The sequence below is a fragment of the Idiotropiscis lumnitzeri genome, chromosome 1 (assembly GCF_059441095.1).
Source record: "Idiotropiscis lumnitzeri isolate Australia: NSW breed Sydney's pygmy pipehorse chromosome 1, RoL_Ilum_1.0, whole genome shotgun sequence".
NCBI lineage: Eukaryota > Metazoa > Chordata > Actinopteri > Syngnathiformes > Syngnathidae > Idiotropiscis > Idiotropiscis lumnitzeri.
Window position 1 is genome coordinate 1,582,082 of NC_142391.1, and position 16,406 is coordinate 1,598,487.

Here is a 16,406-nt window from a genome sequence, read left to right on the forward strand (position 1 = left end):
GATGTATTTTTTTTTCAGCCTCTCAGGCCAGTCGGACTTTGCAATTTTGTTGTCGTGTTTGATTATCAGAGCCACCAAAAAGGCCTCAAGAACACACAGGAAGTTTCAGTTGAAGCAACCATTTAGTGTCATTCCCAAATTGGCCCGCTGGCATCCCTGCGACATTTAAAATAAAAATAAAAAATGTATTAGGCATCTGTTTCATTTAGCAACGTGAAATTTGTTCGGCATGTCTATTATGAATAGACCCACCAAAAAAAGTCTCACAAAGCCGCGGCCGCCGCGAGTAACTTTCATGAGTGGCGGGGATGAAAATGTTGCGGTGCGCCGTAAAAGTTGATCTTCGCTAAAAGTCAGGCGACGTCGCGCTTCGCTCGGCGGCGCCGACTTTGATGAATGCGACGCCACATGTGAGCCGGCGCACGGCGGACGTTCTTTTATGGAGGGGAAGTCTGTCAAGTGTACAGACTTCACATTTATTCGATACGTTTCAAGGTCGGCGTTGCTCTTATTTTAGGTGCGTTGAAAGCTGGAAACGGGGCCACAGAGATAGCCTTTTTTTTGTGTGTCAAACGTATGGCCCGTGGGCCGGATCAGGCCTTCAAGCGGATTTAATCCGGCCCGCGAGAAGATTTGGCCAAGTCTAAAAATAAGTATGGCCCAACTGAACAAACAGCGGCCCCATAATTCAACAAACGGCCGACACGCTGTCAACCCAATTCAATGGACTTTTAAGATGAATAAAAAAAATTCAATGTGGCCGTCAACCCGTAAGCCTTTCGCAAAATCAAGCAATGCTCAGATGAGTAGAGCAAGTTGGGGAGGAAAAAAAAAACTGAGTACAACATAAAAAAAATCAACACATTCAACAATAATAGTAATATTGACGCCAATTATTTGATGTTCCAGATCCTGATTTTACTGTTCCGGCCCACTCGGTCATCGATTTTCGTCTATGTGGCCTCTGAGCTAAAATGAGTTAGACGGCCCTAAAGTAAAGTGTTCGGGAATTTCAAACTAAACACATTTGATTGGATTCTTTTAGTCCAAGATGGTATCAAAAGTCATGAAGTTTGAAAGCTTGTTTGCAGTGCCGGAGCGCAGAAACCATTATTTTCACCTCATTTCTGAGCAGAGCTGGGCACTTGAGCCTTTTTTGCCGGTCAGTCCCCCGCCCTCCGGCCGCGATCTCTGTACCGTTTCGGCCTCGACCCTCCGGCCTTATTCAGAAAAAATTGTCGGCCCCCGACCCCATTCCGGGCCCCAGAAATTAAAAAAGGAGAGATGCTAACGGCAGAGGTTTATTTAAACGTGGCGAATTTACCATTCAAATCCGGTTACCTTATTCTGGTTTTATTCGTCTCCTTCTTATTCTCACGGTCGTCCGCAAAGGTTAAATCAAGGCAGTGATGGTTTCTTGATTTTCTTGTTGTTTTTTTTTTTTTCCATTTTCCGAAAACGTTAAAAAAGACCACGTTAGCAAAAATGCTATCAGGCTAACAATATGCGATTGCTATCTGTTAGTTCCAAAACAACAGAATTTTTTTTTTTCTAACTTGACACTTTTGGAGGACTTTTGAGGAAGTTCACGGCTCAGAATATTTCATTTTTCAAAAAATAAAAAATGTATGATTGTTTTGTATCTTGTTTGGTTTGACGAGTAGCGTACGTAATTGCTTCGGTCAATTTGGAAGGCTTTTGCAAAACCAAACACAACAAATTCTACAAACAAGAGTCCGGTTGCCTCGGTTCAAATATTGCGCAATCACATTGGTATTTAAAAAAAAAAAAACATTTAAAAATCAGATTGCTCTTGTGCGAGTAAGTTCCAAATGACTCAATTATGCTGTTCGGCCACTTACTCACTTAAGTGTCCGCTAAGCTCGGCCCGAGAGCCTTCGAGGCTCCGCTCAACACGTCTGATTGAAAGTTTTTAGTCACAGCAGCTTCGTGCTGCAAAGCAAAAAAAAAATCCAAATCAAAATACAAAATAAGAAGTTGCTGGGGGGGGTCTTTGTATACGCATGCGTTTGTTGATGTTGTTGTTTTTGCGGCGCCAAGGCTGCTGAAGGGCACGGCGTACCACTGGGACTTGATGCTGTCAGGCCTGATCAACATCCTGATGTCGGTTCTGGGGCTGCCCTGGATGCACGCCGCCTTCCCGCACTCCACGCTGCACGTGCGCCAGCTGGCCTTCGTCGAGCAGCGCGTGGAGGGAGGACACCTCTACGAGACGTGAGTGCCTTTAAGACAAGAAGCGTTATTACTGACCTCCATTGAACGGGATGGCCAATTGGCCATGCTGAATAATAAGGAGCTTCTGGATCAATATTTTTAGAAAAATAATTGTATTCATTTATTTATTTATTTATTTATTTTTAATTTATCTTAATTTATTTTAATTTATCTTAATTTATTTTAATTAATTAATTATTTTTTTTATTTTTTATTTTTTTTTTTGGGGGGGTGAGATCCAAGTGCCATGAAGTATATTGATTGCTGTTCGGAATATTTTGGCAATGTTTGGTGTAAGGCAAGATGGATGCCACATAAGACATTAAAAAAATAAGTAAAAAAAACAAAAAAAAAAACTTAAATTCAAAATTATAACATATTTCACACATTTACTGCCATTGACGGGTAAAGACGTCAAAGTGAATGAGTTAACATTAAAGGCTCCAATTTTAGTCGTGCTTCAAAATCACCCCTTTCTTCACAAAAAGCTGCTCGATAACAATCATGTCCAATAAAAAAAAAAAAAAAAAAAAACAGGAAGTAGAAATCTACCAAAATAAAACTGCGAACTTGGCTAAATGCTCCATAATTCGGCTGGGAGTCAACAGGAAGTTGAAATGTAACGAGTAACTCAGACCAGCCGCGGAAGGTGCGGGTCAAACGCATTTTGTTTACAAAAAGCTGCCAAACATATCGGCCGAGAGTCGCGGCACGCTAACAAGAAAGTCGAACCAAAAATCATTTGTTTTTGATGATCAGTCAAAGTCACGACTTTCATTCGCCAATTTTAAGGATGAGAAATCCGCAAATGTGCAAAACTGAATCTTTTTATTTCATTTTGAACTTGGATTTTTATTTATTGTTTAAAATTCAGTTACATTTGTTTTATTGCAGTTTTTTTTCCTTAACTGCTTTGTTTTCATTGAGTCTTCATTAGTTTTAGTGTTCGTTTTATTTTATTTTTATTGTATTTTTTTTAAATGGAGTATTTGTCGTGTGCAATTGGATGTGCACTGATGCCAAAATAAATACATTTAAAATGAGCCCTCACGTATGAATCGACAAAGATGAAAGCGATGGACATTTTCCATGTAACAGTATTTTTTTCTTAATTTTTTATTATTTTTTTAGCACTTTTGCTTTCGTTTCATTTTATCAGCAAAAATGTTTTTTTCAATTTCGGTTTGCGTTACCTTGGGCCAGCGTGTAATTTTGTTTGTGCTCAGTATCGTGCAGGTGAAGGAAACGCGCGTGACGTCGCTGGCCGCCAACGTTTTCATCGGCGCGTCGGTCTTCCTGCTGCCGCTGCCGCTGCAGTGGATCCCCAAGCCGGTTCTGTACGGACTCTTCCTCTACATCGCGCTCACCTCCATCGACGGCAACCAGATGTGCGACCGCATGGCCCTGCTGCTCAAGGAGCAGGTGAGGAGCGGGCGCCAAGATGGCTTTGGCGGGCTGTGTGAAAGGGGGGGGGGTCGGTCTTCCCTCTCACGGCGCCAATGCCGGGGGGGTCACGGCTCACCTTTGCACCCCGAGATCGGTGTCGGAGGGGAGTCGCAATGTGGGACACTTGAGTTGACCTTTTCCCGTAGCCCCTTTCACGCAATCAAGTAACGGGGTGAAAAATAAATTGGAGAAAGCCAACTTTTCACCTCTCTTCAATCTTGTCGCGATTCTCTCTTACATAGCTGCGGTTCTTCTTCCAACGCTTAGGATTCGTCTGCTAGAATCTGTGTTGGACTTTTTCACACAGTCAACGGGTATATGGGTAGGAAATGGCTGTGTGAAAGGGCACTTTGCACCCCTTGCTGCCACTCCTTTTGGCAAAACTTGTGGGGTTTTTTTGCAGTTTGCCTTTTTCCTCTGGGACCAAAGTCGGCACTTTTCACACAATTCAGCAACAAAGATGGCAGCGTGAAAGGGGACTTAGACTTTTTCTTGCTTTTTGCACTTTGACCAAAGCAACAGTTGAGCCTCTCAAGCCGGAACATTTCTGGGTTGCTTTGATCTTCCTGTTCTTTCGGTCCCTTTCACGCAATCCAGTCACTTCAATTCAGCAGTGCGAAAGGGGCCTTTGCTGCCTTTTTAAAACATTGATTTTTATCTTCATTCTTAGGCTTTGTAGCCCAAAATCTGCCTTGGACCCTTTCGCACAGTCCGGCGACGAGCTTTACACACTTGATCTGGCTCGATGCTATTCCCTTTGACATTGAGCCTCTCAAACTGGAAAATGTTCAAGTTTCCGTGTCGGACCCTTTCACACAATTCAGCGACATGAGAAAAACAAAAACTGGTTTGACGGGTTGTGCGAACGAGGACTTCACGCTCCGATTTTGGCTCCTCGGGTACAGCCGAAGCCCCGAAATTTGCCGGCTTCCTTCGTCGTTCCGTTTTGCGTTGCTGCCATTCACGCAGAAGCAACGGCAAAGCTTAAAAGTGGCGTCTTGGGAATGAACTTTGCTTTTCATGTTGATCCATACGTCGTTTGCTGGAGATGTTCCCTTTGCAACAGCTGGAGGAAGACAACCGCAGGGAATTGAATTTTCCCGGCCGGTTCCTGACGCTTTTTCGCCCCCTTTGCCGCAGACGTCGTACCCGCCCACCCACTACATCCGCAAAGTGCCCCAGAGGAAGATCCACTACTTCACCTTCCTGCAGATGATGCAGCTGCTGGTGCTGTGCACGTTTGGCATGTACCCCATCCCCTACATGAAGATGATCTTCCCTTTGGTCATGATCCTGCTCATCCCCATCAGGTGACACACGCGTGAAAATTGAAGGCGACTAATTTACAAATACAAATGAAACAAAACCATTCATACAAATGAAGTCCCAAAGAAAATGTTCATTAAAAAGCAAGAAAAAAATGAATCAAACTCCTAAAAAAAAAAAAAGAGATTTTAATTAAAAAAAAACTGAAAAGGTAAAGCATGCAAATAAATACGAAACAAATATCAAAAAGTAACAATTACAAAAAAATCAAACATGAACAAACTCAGTTAAAAAGTAACTCTTAAAAGAATATTGAAGTGCAAGGACAATGCAAAAACGTTAAAAAAAAAATTCCAAATTCATTAGAAATGAGTAAAAAATTATTTAATTATTTTTTAAAAATGAGTTAAAAGTGAAACAAGACAGACTTAAAAATTCATCGATCAACAATTTGAGATTTTTCATTCGAACATAAGTACAAATTAATTTTATAAATCATAAAAAGTAAAAGTAATTGATAAATTGTCATTTAAATACATTTTTTTGTTAAAGTTACACATTTGAAAAACAATTGCAATGAGTAGAAATACAAAAAAAAGTCCAACTCAATCATTTATACATTTATTTAAAATCAGTTATCATACAAAAACAAGGAATCTTATCATTAGTGTCCATTTTTTCCTCCTTTTCACCTTTCGGTAAGTTGGCCAAATAATTTTGTCCAAATGCATTTTCTTTATTTCCAACAACTTGCAATCAAAGAAAACGCCGCTTTTCAAATTCTTTTGCTCACGCATTTGCATTTTGCTGCTGTAACACCTCAAATTTCCCCATTGTGGGACTAATAAAGGACATTTTATCTTATCTTATCTTATCTTAACCTGCATTGATTGATTGATTGATTGATTTGTTTTTGGTGGGGAGAATTCCATGTTTTGTTGTGTTTGAGTTGAGGTCATTTTGTTGGAAAACACAACACAGCTCCTCACTTGGAAGACGACATGAAAGCGAGCAGATGTTTGCTCTGCATTATATATGATTTTCTATACAGTGCGCGACGTGTCTCTCTAGTGCACTTGCTTTCAATAAGAAATGAACATTTGCACTTCAAAGGTGCGCACACGCACGCACGCACGCACGCACTCAGCCACTTCATCAAGTACACTTGTTCGTTTTTTACTTTTTAAGATAATCCCGCTCACGTTTCACACACTTATTAGCACACTGGAGTTCCCCAGGGAAATGTTTGAGGTCCTTTTATTTATTATTTTTCTGAAGGTTGAATGTTCCTGAAATAAAAACTAAAGAATTAATCTTAAAAAGTGGTGGGGAATCCCCCCACCTTGAAAAAGAAAAGATCTAAAAGTAAGGAGAAATTTATGAAATGTATTTATTCATTCATCTTCATTAAAAAGCAATTTGAGTACAATTTTATTCAACAATCCAAATTTCAAGCTAAGTAAAAGTTCAGTCACATTGTGTATTCTTTTAATGATTAAAAAATATAAAATATAAGTAAAACATTTAAAATTAGTTGTCATTAATTAAAATGGGTCAAAAAAATACCAAAATTCATTAAAAAAGATTCATATAAAAATCAAGAAAGAAAATCAACATTTATATTTTTAAAAATGCATTAGAAACATTGAAAAAATAAACAGTTTTAAATATTTCCTTGATAACAGGTAACATTGAATTAAAACAGTTTTTAAAAAAATGAAAAACAATTCACACCAAATCAAGTAAAAATTCCTAAAAAAAAAATTCCTTTCAAAAAGTAAAACTAATAATCATCAAATCTGAATTCAATTTAAAAAGTCACGTAGAACCTCACTTTCTTCTTGTGTGTGTGTGTAGGAACAGGGTGCTTCCTCACATCATTGAAGCCAAATACTTGGACATCATGGATGCCCAACATATGTAGCCCCAGAAGGCGAAAACCATGCCAGATGGAACACAAAAGACCTGCCGCAAAAAGGGCAAGGGAAAGGTTTGCTTGTTTGTTTTTTGTTTTTTTTGGTAACGCCAAACTGTGCAAAGGCGAAAAAGGAAGTTGAGCAGCGACAGTTGCCAAAGCGGGAACATTCCAACAGAGCGTCCAAAGGCGCCCGCGGACCCATTCCAGAAGTCCGCGATTCGTCGCAGTTGTCGTCGTCGTGTTTGCTTCGAGTACTTGAACTACTCACTAATGCCGTGTAAGTGACAAACCATGTAACGGCACGACCCCCTTTTTTCACACCTGCGTGTTTTCACACCGTGCTGGTGCTGTTTGGTCCACGTGACGTGTACTTACACTGTGTTGATGAGTAGTTGAATACTAGATCCAAAAGGTAGCATGGACTTTTTTTTTCCCCCTCTTCTTTCAGGCATTCCCTAGAGCACCCCCTGGAGGCGACTCTGCATCATTGCGGCTTGTCTTGCCCTCACGATGTCCTCTCCATGTCTGCGCTCGTTTGTTCCGAATAGTACAAAAGACGGTCAGCGTCGTCAAAAGCTGCAGTAAAAATTGTCAATAATCATCTTTTGGAACCAATCACTTGACTTGTCATGAAAGGGCAACATGTTGGCATGAAAAAAAAAAAAGCGGCAATACCAAACACCATTTCACACTTCAAGGACATTAGGAATGAATATCTTCTGTCAAATTCAGTCAAAATTCATTTGATATATAAAAAAAAAAATGACTGGCATTAAATGTCTCTTAAGGTTCTGGTAAAGTTCTTGCACTTCCTGGCCCAACCTTAGCCACAATCCGAGCCCTTCCTGTCCTGTCTCTCTCCCTTAACCCCTCTTTGCCTGTCCTAAAATGCACGCCTTACCCCGAAGGCCTTACTCTTCCTGTCCGCTAACACTTCCTGTTCTGTCCTGTTCCGAACCATAATGCTGAACCTTACCGTTGACGCCAACACTTCCTGTCCTGTTCCCAACCATAACCCTAACCGTTCCAGTTGACATCCGCCTCCCCTTCCCGTCCCGAACTATAACTCTGATCTACTCTGGTACTTCCTGTCACAATTTTTGGGAACGAGATTGCTTGTCCAATTGGAGGTGATGTCATCAATTTGGAACAACCGACGGACCTCACGCTAACAATTTGATCCCGATTTTTTCGTCACGCCACGTGAGAGAGCCACGTTGTGCTTGTGATCGCAGGTGTGGGCAAACGGCGGCCCGGGGGCCACACGTGGCCCGTTAAACGTTTTAATCCGGCCCGGCGAACTTGAAAAAATGAAATAAAAAATCTTTTATTTTCTAAATACTCTGGTGTGTCAAACACAGATTTATTGTTTTCATGCTTTTGTTCACGTTCATTGAAAATAAAATGTACCAAAACACTCCCATCTGCCCCTCTGTCAAATTTCAGAACCCGTTGTGGCCCGCCAATCAAAAGGTTTGCCCACTCTTGTGTTATCGTCAAGAAAAAAAGGGGCGTTTACGAAATATTTACGTCATCGTTGACGAAAACAACACTGGTCCCAACCGCCAAACAAAAAAAAAAGTTCAGACGTCCAGCTTTTATTTCATGGAAATGTGTTTTCCATGAAATAAAAGCTGCACTTGAGTCTCATAATCGTCTTTTGATGTGAAAGCCAACTGTCAACAAACAAGTCCTGTCGGAAACCCCGATGTCCCACTCCCTGCTGTCCTGGTCAATATCTCGCACCTCCTGCAAGCCTGTCCCATCCCTTACGGACAACACCAACCTTAACACTCCCACAACCGTTCCAGTCCGAATCTTTAACAACTCCGATGTCCGCCGCCTTCCTGTCGGTTCCCCTTAACCCGAGCTTTTCCTGTTTCTGTCCTCTTCCTTACTCCCGTGCCCACTGTCCTGTCCCTTCCTGCTGGATTTCCATGAAATGATTCATGCCTCATGAAGAAATCTTTTTTTTTTTCTGTTCAAACTGCTCCCTGCTGAACCGAAACCCCCACCAGCGACCTTTCAACCCCCTTCCCCTAACGTCGCTCGTCCCCTAACTTGTACTGTCCCAAATCCTGAACCCCAACTCTGAAACCTCATCCCAACTCTCCTCCTGACTCTTCCTGTCCTGTCCCTGATGTTTTATGGGGAATGGAAATCATTACTTTTATATATATATATATATATATATATATATATATTAGTGTGTAATTATTTGGAATCTCAGCACAAACCAAAACATGTAGTTTAACGCCAATTCTCAATATCTATTATCGCTTTGAATATCGATTTATCTTTTGGTTTATTTTAAAGAAAGGCTTCTTCCGTTGTGTGCTTTGAATCGCTTCTCATTTATTGTGTTGGCAATTCGGCCATTTTGGTTTCATGTGTTTACATCTCGGAAAAAACATTCTGCCGTCCCGAGTCCACCGTTGTTCTGCAAAGTGGCATAAAAAGCATTCGAATGGCTCATTTTTGCAAAGTAACATCACGTCATAGCCTCCAAGTTTGGATTAACGACAACGTTTGCGACGCGGAAAGTCAAGATTTTTCGACGTGTCTTGCTTTTTTTCCTACAACTCATTGCCAATTCACAGACCGTCCTTGAATGCAACACTCGACGATTCAGCAATACTGTGTATAAAAATAATTAAAAAAAAAAAAAAAAAAAAAAGCTCAGTGAGCTCTATTTTTGAAGACGAAGAAAGAAAAAAAAAAAAAAGCTCCCCTCGTGCAGTCGGACCACGCGGGAAAAAAGTCGTAAGCCGACGTGGAGACATTTGCATAATCCTCTGAATGATCCTTGCAGAAAAAAAAGAGGAAAACGAGCAGTCACACGGACTCGTACAAACTTTTCATCATCCCAAAAGTCTTTTTCATTCTTAACTTCCATTCGAAAGTGTTTTATTGTGTATTAGTTGTTTTCTCTGTGCCCAACTTTTGTTGTCCTCTGCATTCCGGAAACCTTTTTTTCTTTTCTTACATATACAGTAGCCTACTTTTCTAACCATGAATGTAAGATGTGACTATATATATATATATATATATATATCTCGCACTTGGGTGTCATTGAGTAATTTTTCTGTTGTGGGAAAAGATCAGCTATATTTGTAAGCTGGAATATGATGTAAAAAAATATCTTAAGAGAATGTGTTGTTTTATTACATAGTATATAAATAAATGAATATATATATATATATATATATATATATACACTGTATGTATATATATGTTTATAAATATACATACATACTGAAAAAAGAGACTATCTCAAGCTGTTTGCCAAATAAAAAAGTAGTCATGTTGGAGGTGTTTTTTTTTCTCCTTTGATGTCTCGCAAACAGCTAACGCTATGCTAACCTGCAAGCGCCTCACCCGGAATACTTTGTTCTATTACAATGCTTTGCAATTATTTTTTGTTACGCCCCCCCAGCAAGAAAAAACAATTTGCGCCCCCCCCCCCTCACGCCCCTCACCACCACCCACTCTCCGGCGCAGCTATGAATATTTTTTGTTGCAAAACAAACCTGCACCGTAGAATTAAAATACTCGCTGCGCACAATGAGCAAGGAGAGCGCCACTGTCAACTACTGGAGAGGATGTGCTATTACACTTTATTGAAGTGCGCGGAAAAAAAAGCATGTTCTCCACGGTCGCACGCACCCCCCCTCAGCATCGCACCGTGCCCCCCCGGGCGCGGGGGCCGCCCCACTATTTGACTCTGTGCCACAATAAATAGCCATCCACAAATAAATGCCTTACCTTAAATAGCTTATTTAATTAAAGGTCTGTATCCCACTTCGTTAGGGTTATTTATTATGTAATTAATTAAATTGAATTAAATGAACTAAAACGTCTCACTTCAAATGTGAGATGTCTCTGTTCCTCTCTAATGGACACCATATCAATTAAACCTTGTCCTCTTGAACAAATAAACGCCTTACCTCAAATAATAGCACCTCCTCCGAAACACCGCGCCCCAATTATTCAGCAATCACTTCACCTCAAATAATTGCCCACGTCGTGCCCCGATGAATATCCGTCCGCTTGAGCAAATAAAACGCCGTGCTCCAGCTAATTGCACACAAATGAACGCCACCCTTAATCCAGTCGACCCAGCATGCTTCGGCTTTAATCGAAGCCGCGCCCCAGTCAATTGCCTTCAATACAATTGGAGCCGTGCCCCAATAAATCTTCGGACACTTGAACAAATCAATGTCTCACCTCAAATAAGTTGCCTGCAAGTTTGTGGGGAATGAACACCTCAACCCAATTAGTGACCACGCTTGATCGAAGCCTTGCCCCTATTGATCACTGCAAATTCACTTTATCATTAACAATACAATATGATTCACATTATCATTGTTTAAGTTTGTCTGTGTTCACTGTATTACAACAATCGTTAATTACAAAAAAATAAAAAGGAACCTTTATTTTGCTGACAAAATGCCTAACATGGACAATAAGCTCAACTATAAACATGGAAGACTTCTTAGTGACGAGACCTTTTTTTTTTTTTTTTTTTTTTTATTACGAGACTTGAGTCGTGCGCTGCTCAACACTTGACACTTCAAACTGTCCTCTTGCGCCACCCTCGGGCCACTACAATTACATCAAAAGCGTCAAAACAAATAAGAGATTTTTTTAATACGGGATGCGTTTTTTTGAGTTTGTGTCTTTAAATGTGGATAATGTATCATAAAGGGTGAAAAGGAATAGTCACCTCTCGGATATTTGTTGCCAAGAACTCAGGTGAGTACACTTCAGGTAGAGCATCTGCGCATGCGCATTACGCACTGTTCACGGCATTGGCCACTGCCTCGTTTGGAGCGGAGGGTGTTTTTTCCCCCCCAAAGTATCAACAAACAAAAAACAAAAACGGGCACTCGGCGTGACACCGTCATTTTCGCTCACACCAGCTTGACCACTGCGATATCGCCCACATTAAAAAAAAATTAACAAGGTTTATTTTTCCTGCAGATGGCGTCCGAGTATCAAGTGAAACAAGTGGAGAGACCGGAAACTGGTACGCGGCCGAAATTTTGCACCGGTAACGTGATGACGGTCCAACATTATTTACGGTAACTTGACAAACATTTGGTCTTGTTACCGCTAGGCCTAGCGTTAGCCATAGCGACCGGAAGTTTACACGCCGCTGGACCCCAAACGCGGAAATGTCGCGTGCAGACCCCAGTGCACATTTTGGAAGTCGACTGCGAGTTTGTGGGTTGGGCCCATGAGCTTTCTGGGTTGGGTCTCCTGGATTAAACTCGCTCCTGCCTCCCTCCTTCGGTTGTCTCCTGCGTCCGGTCGTTGTCCTCTCGTCCTCGCCGCCGGTTTCAAGACAAGCACGTGTGTTGTTAGCATGGCGGAAGAGGCGAAGAAACAAGCCGCCTATGCGGCGGTGGACAACCACGTGCAGGTAGGGACTTGCGCTTTTGTTTTAATTATCATCGTCCGCGGTTGATGCTTTGAAATAGCTGCCGCCCCACTCACGACCTGCACGTATCAATCTGGTTATACTGTAAAAGTTAGCTAGCTAGCAAGACAAAACAATTGAGTATTGTTTTGTCCAATCAGAATTCAGATTCTTTCTGTTGCCATGTCAATCTAATCTGCTATACGACCCTTCTGAGTCGCATACACGGTGACAGTTTTGTTTTTGACACATTTTGACCACTATTCCTAACTGTATGTTTGGAACAAACACAAGACTGTTTCATCACCAAAAAGAAGAAGAACAAAACACACACACACACAGAGAACAACACACTTCTAAAGTCCACTCTAGTGTAATCGATTGCAATGATTTGGAATTTGTGTGCTGCCCAACAGAACAATCAGGTTGTTGGAGTCGGCAGTGGCTCGACCATCGTCTATGCGGTGGACAGACTAGGTGAGTGAATCTTCATGGTAATAAAAAATACAAAAAACGAGTCTTGATTCTGAAAGTTGGGATTTCTCTCAAAATGGCTGTTTCAACAGAAAATGGATGACCACGCATCCATGAGGCTTTTTCGTGTTTCCTGTCATGGCAGGCATGTCCACCCGATTTTGTGTTAATTACTGTCTCGGTCATTTAATTTTTAATTCTTTTTTTACTTTTCCGGGGCCCCCGGGATTCTCAAATTGATCATTTGATGCCAAGCTCCACCCATGTGACATGCCATAGACCCAAAAAAAAAAAGTTTGTCAACATAACGATTCTTGTTTTTGAACGGGGAATGGTTGGCCCAATTCTCTTGTCGGACGGACTTGGTCTGTGAAGCCTGGAATCGCGCAAAATGACAACCGCAAACCCAAATGGCCGACTTGATGTTCAATTCTGGCCGTGGGTCCTTGATACTTTTTTGTGTGTCTTGTCAAAATGCACACGCTCAATTTCTGGTCGACTGGCTGAGACGTGTTGGGGCTGATTTTGATTTTTTTATTTTACCCCAAAGGTGTGTGTTAGGGAGCTTGTGTTGGCGATGAAAAGTCGTCAGGCTTGTTGAGTCCCCCACAAAAGGCCATTCATTTGTCGGAAAGATAATCTTAAACTTCACCGCCAGGTTTTCGGCCATCAAAGATGATATTAATGTATCCTAATGTGGTGGATAAGCAGCTTGAGTATTTCATTTTGTTTTTGTGTGTGTGTGTTTTATATTTTTTTCCTTCAGCTGAGAGAGTGCGTCAGGAGAAGCTGAACATCATCTGTGTGCCCACCTCCTTCCAGGCTAGTTTGTCTTTTCTGTATTCCTGTAATGCCGAATTTCTTGATGTTCTCCGAGTAAAGAATGAAAGTTTCCATGTTTGTCCTCCTTCAGGCCCGTCAGCTGATTCTGCAGCACGGACTGATGCTGTCGGATCTGGACAGACACCCTGAGGTAATGACTGACGCATCAGGTGAAGGTTCAGGACATTACCATATTTTGCCGATTATAAGCCGCTACTTTTTTCCTCAGTCTTGAACCGTGCGGCTAATACAGCGGTGCGGCTTTTCTGTGGCTTTTTCTCTCACCACTAGGGGCGCTCTATAGTTCAGAAAATACGCTAAATAAATCTCACATTTTATTTTTTGGGGGGTGGTGTTCTGTTTTCATGAGCAAAGTTGTTGCCGTGTTAAAAGGCTTATATGCATCTTGTATTCGGGAAACTACGGTAGTTTGACTTCCACCAAATGTGACAATGATGCGTGTGTTCGTTTATATTTTGGGGTCGAATTGGTAAGTGATGACCCGAAAGCAGCTTCTTTTTGAAATCGTACGACAAAAGCCGCAGAGCCTGCAGTGAGCTTTTTCTCACGAGATGGCGTGATTGTTTGGCTTTGGCGCAGGCCACTTCTTGATCTTAAATTGTGTTTCCTGGATTTCGGTCAGCTGGATGTTGCCATCGACGGAGCGGACGAGGTGGACGCCGATCTGACGCTGATCAAAGGCGGAGGGTGAGTTCCGTGTGGCATCGCCGCTTACCGTGGCTCCTTTGGCTCTTTTTGTTCACGATCATCGCCGACTTTTTTTTTTTTTTTGTCAGTGGCTGCTTGACTCAGGAGAAGATTGTCGCAGGCTGCGCCCGCCATTTTATCGTCATTGCGGACTACAGGTTTGGATTCAAGATGATCTGCTTTGAAGAAGAGAGCTTATTGAGCCGAGGGCTTTTCAAAATATTTGTGGTGTCTCCCGTCAGGAAGGACTCCAAAGCGTTAGGCCAGCAGTGGAAGAAGGGCGTTCCCATCGAGGTGGTCCCCGTGGCCCACGTGCCCGTCTCCAGGAGGATCGTCCAACTTTTCGGAGGGGAGGTCAACTTGCGGATGGGCGTCAGTAAAGCTGTAAGTTGCAATAAAAACAAACTATCAACAAAAGTGAGATTGATGCAAACATGAATGCCTTTTTGCTCTTTTGATCATTTACTTTGTCCTAAAAAAAAGTGACAATCTGCCGGCGGGTACGAGTTAGTCCCAAGGACAACATAAGTAGCCAACGGGTCTGTTCTAAAAATAGCTCACCAAGTAGGGCTGCGCGATTGCGACGTGCGCATGCGCAATATTCACATCGTAAGATGTGCGATGTTTCCATCTTTTATTTCATTTTTTTAGAACACAGAAACTTTTGGTTTGTTTCATAAAAGCAGCACGCAAATTTCCCCATTGTGGGACTAATAAAGGACATCTTTATCTTTACACTATGCTCTGCAGTGTAAAGACGACAGTTCTTGCAACTGTCGCTTTAAGTTAAGCTCTTTTTTTTTTTTTTCTTTCTTTCTCTCTCTTCTCTTTCCTGTCAGGGTCCTGTGGTGACAGACAACAGCAACTTCATCCTGGACTGGAAGTTTGAGCGCGCTCACTGCTGGAAGGACGTCAACCAAGCCGTCAAAATGATTCCAGGTGAGGTCCGCTGAATGTCAGGAAGAGGTTGCTCGAACATCTGAAGCGTTTATCAGAGCCATTTTCAAATGGCGGCGCTGCGTGATGACTCGCATTTTAATGCGAGTCGGATTGGGATGAGTTCATTTTGAAGAATAAGAGGGTGTGCCCACTTTTGCAAGCGTGTGGTGCCATTTGCTCGTCTGCCGTGTCGTCCTCAGGGGTGGTGGAGACGGGACTGTTTGTGGGCATGGCGGAGCGCGCCTACTTCGGCATGCAGGACGGGCGCGTGCAGCTACGCGACGCGCCCGTCAACTGACAACGGCGACCGGAACACAATTTTCCTCATTTTGGTTTTACAAGTCTACTGTCTGATGTGCACAATGGACACATCTTTTAACTCTGGAGGATTTTAAGGCAATGACTCCATTGGATCACGTGATTGCTCTCTGGAATCGTGTCATCCCGTTCTTATTTTTCTGGGGAATGTGATCGGGTTTTATCTGGATTGTGTGACCGACAATTTTGGGTTTTGTGCTGCCGTCTGAGTTATTTTCAACGGTTACATAAAGAGATGGGATGCAGTATACATCGACGGGCCATATTCTCCTGTTAGCGCTTTCCTCATTTTATTATGCGCCTGACTTGCGCACTTTGTGCCTTGACGTAGTGTCTGATGTTTTTAGAAGGAAGTCAAATGAAGGCACAGGGATGTCATAATACAAAAACCATAAATGTACAGGTTGTGCTTCCTGTCTTCACTTCTCGCACCAAAAAAAAAAAAAAACAACATTTTTTTCCCTTTGCCTTTTCTCTGAGTTGTTTTCAGTGCCTGTGCCATCGCTAAATCCGCATCTTCCGCTTCACCAAAGTCTGTTTTGCACCAAATTTTTTAATCATTCCAATGTGACTGTGACTGATGATTTTTGACTGTACCAGTTACTCGTTTTTCTTTTTCTTTTATTTCCCAAAAATACATGCCCAAAATCATGCATGTGCCTGCTTCTAATTTTACAAATAAACTTAATCATGATCTAATATTTGACTTGGTTTTTATTACAGACCTACGGTCCAACACGAATCACTTATTTTAAGAAAAGCTATTTGGTGAGGCATTAGTCTCACGTGTATGCCACACGGTGGCGCTGTGATTCCGACGTAATAACATTTTCCGAGAAGGCAGAGTTTAAAAGCATC

At 42.0% G+C, this 16,406-nt stretch overlaps 2 protein-coding genes across 6 annotated transcripts in view; both read left to right on the top strand.

The window, feature by feature from the left end:
- The window catches only part of slc4a11 (solute carrier family 4 member 11), a 54,942-nt gene extending 44,771 nt beyond the window's left edge, over window positions 1–10,171 (top strand). For all 4 annotated transcript variants that reach the window (XM_088309911.1, XM_088309928.1, XM_088309919.1 and 1 more), the window contains 4 exons: window positions 2,062–2,235; window positions 3,462–3,657; window positions 4,822–4,991; window positions 6,805–10,171. In XM_088309911.1, coding sequence (XP_088166037.1) covers window positions 2,062–2,235; window positions 3,462–3,657; window positions 4,822–4,991; window positions 6,805–6,871 — 607 coding nt within the window. In that variant the 3' untranslated portion in view covers window positions 6,872–10,171. The remainder of the gene's footprint in view (window positions 1–2,061; window positions 2,236–3,461; window positions 3,658–4,821; window positions 4,992–6,804) is intronic.
- A 1,562-nt stretch (window positions 10,172–11,733) lies between these two features.
- Window positions 11,734–16,247, top strand: rpia (ribose 5-phosphate isomerase A (ribose 5-phosphate epimerase)). 2 transcript variants are annotated; one of them, XM_088316079.1, is made up of 10 exons: window positions 11,734–11,894; window positions 11,985–12,290; window positions 12,704–12,764; window positions 13,528–13,583; window positions 13,675–13,734; window positions 14,227–14,291; window positions 14,381–14,449; window positions 14,534–14,675; window positions 15,131–15,230; window positions 15,431–16,247. In XM_088316079.1, the coding sequence occupies exons 2-10, from the start codon at window positions 12,105–12,107 to the stop codon at window positions 15,526–15,528; spliced, it is 837 nt and encodes a 278-aa protein (XP_088172205.1). In that variant the 5' UTR covers window positions 11,734–11,894; window positions 11,985–12,104; the 3' UTR covers window positions 15,529–16,247. The 2 variants fall into 2 exon arrangements, with proteins under 2 accessions (XP_088172205.1, XP_088172196.1); XM_088316070.1 differs by having other exon boundaries at window positions 11,736–12,290.
- The last annotated feature ends 159 nt before the right edge of the window (window positions 16,248–16,406 follow it).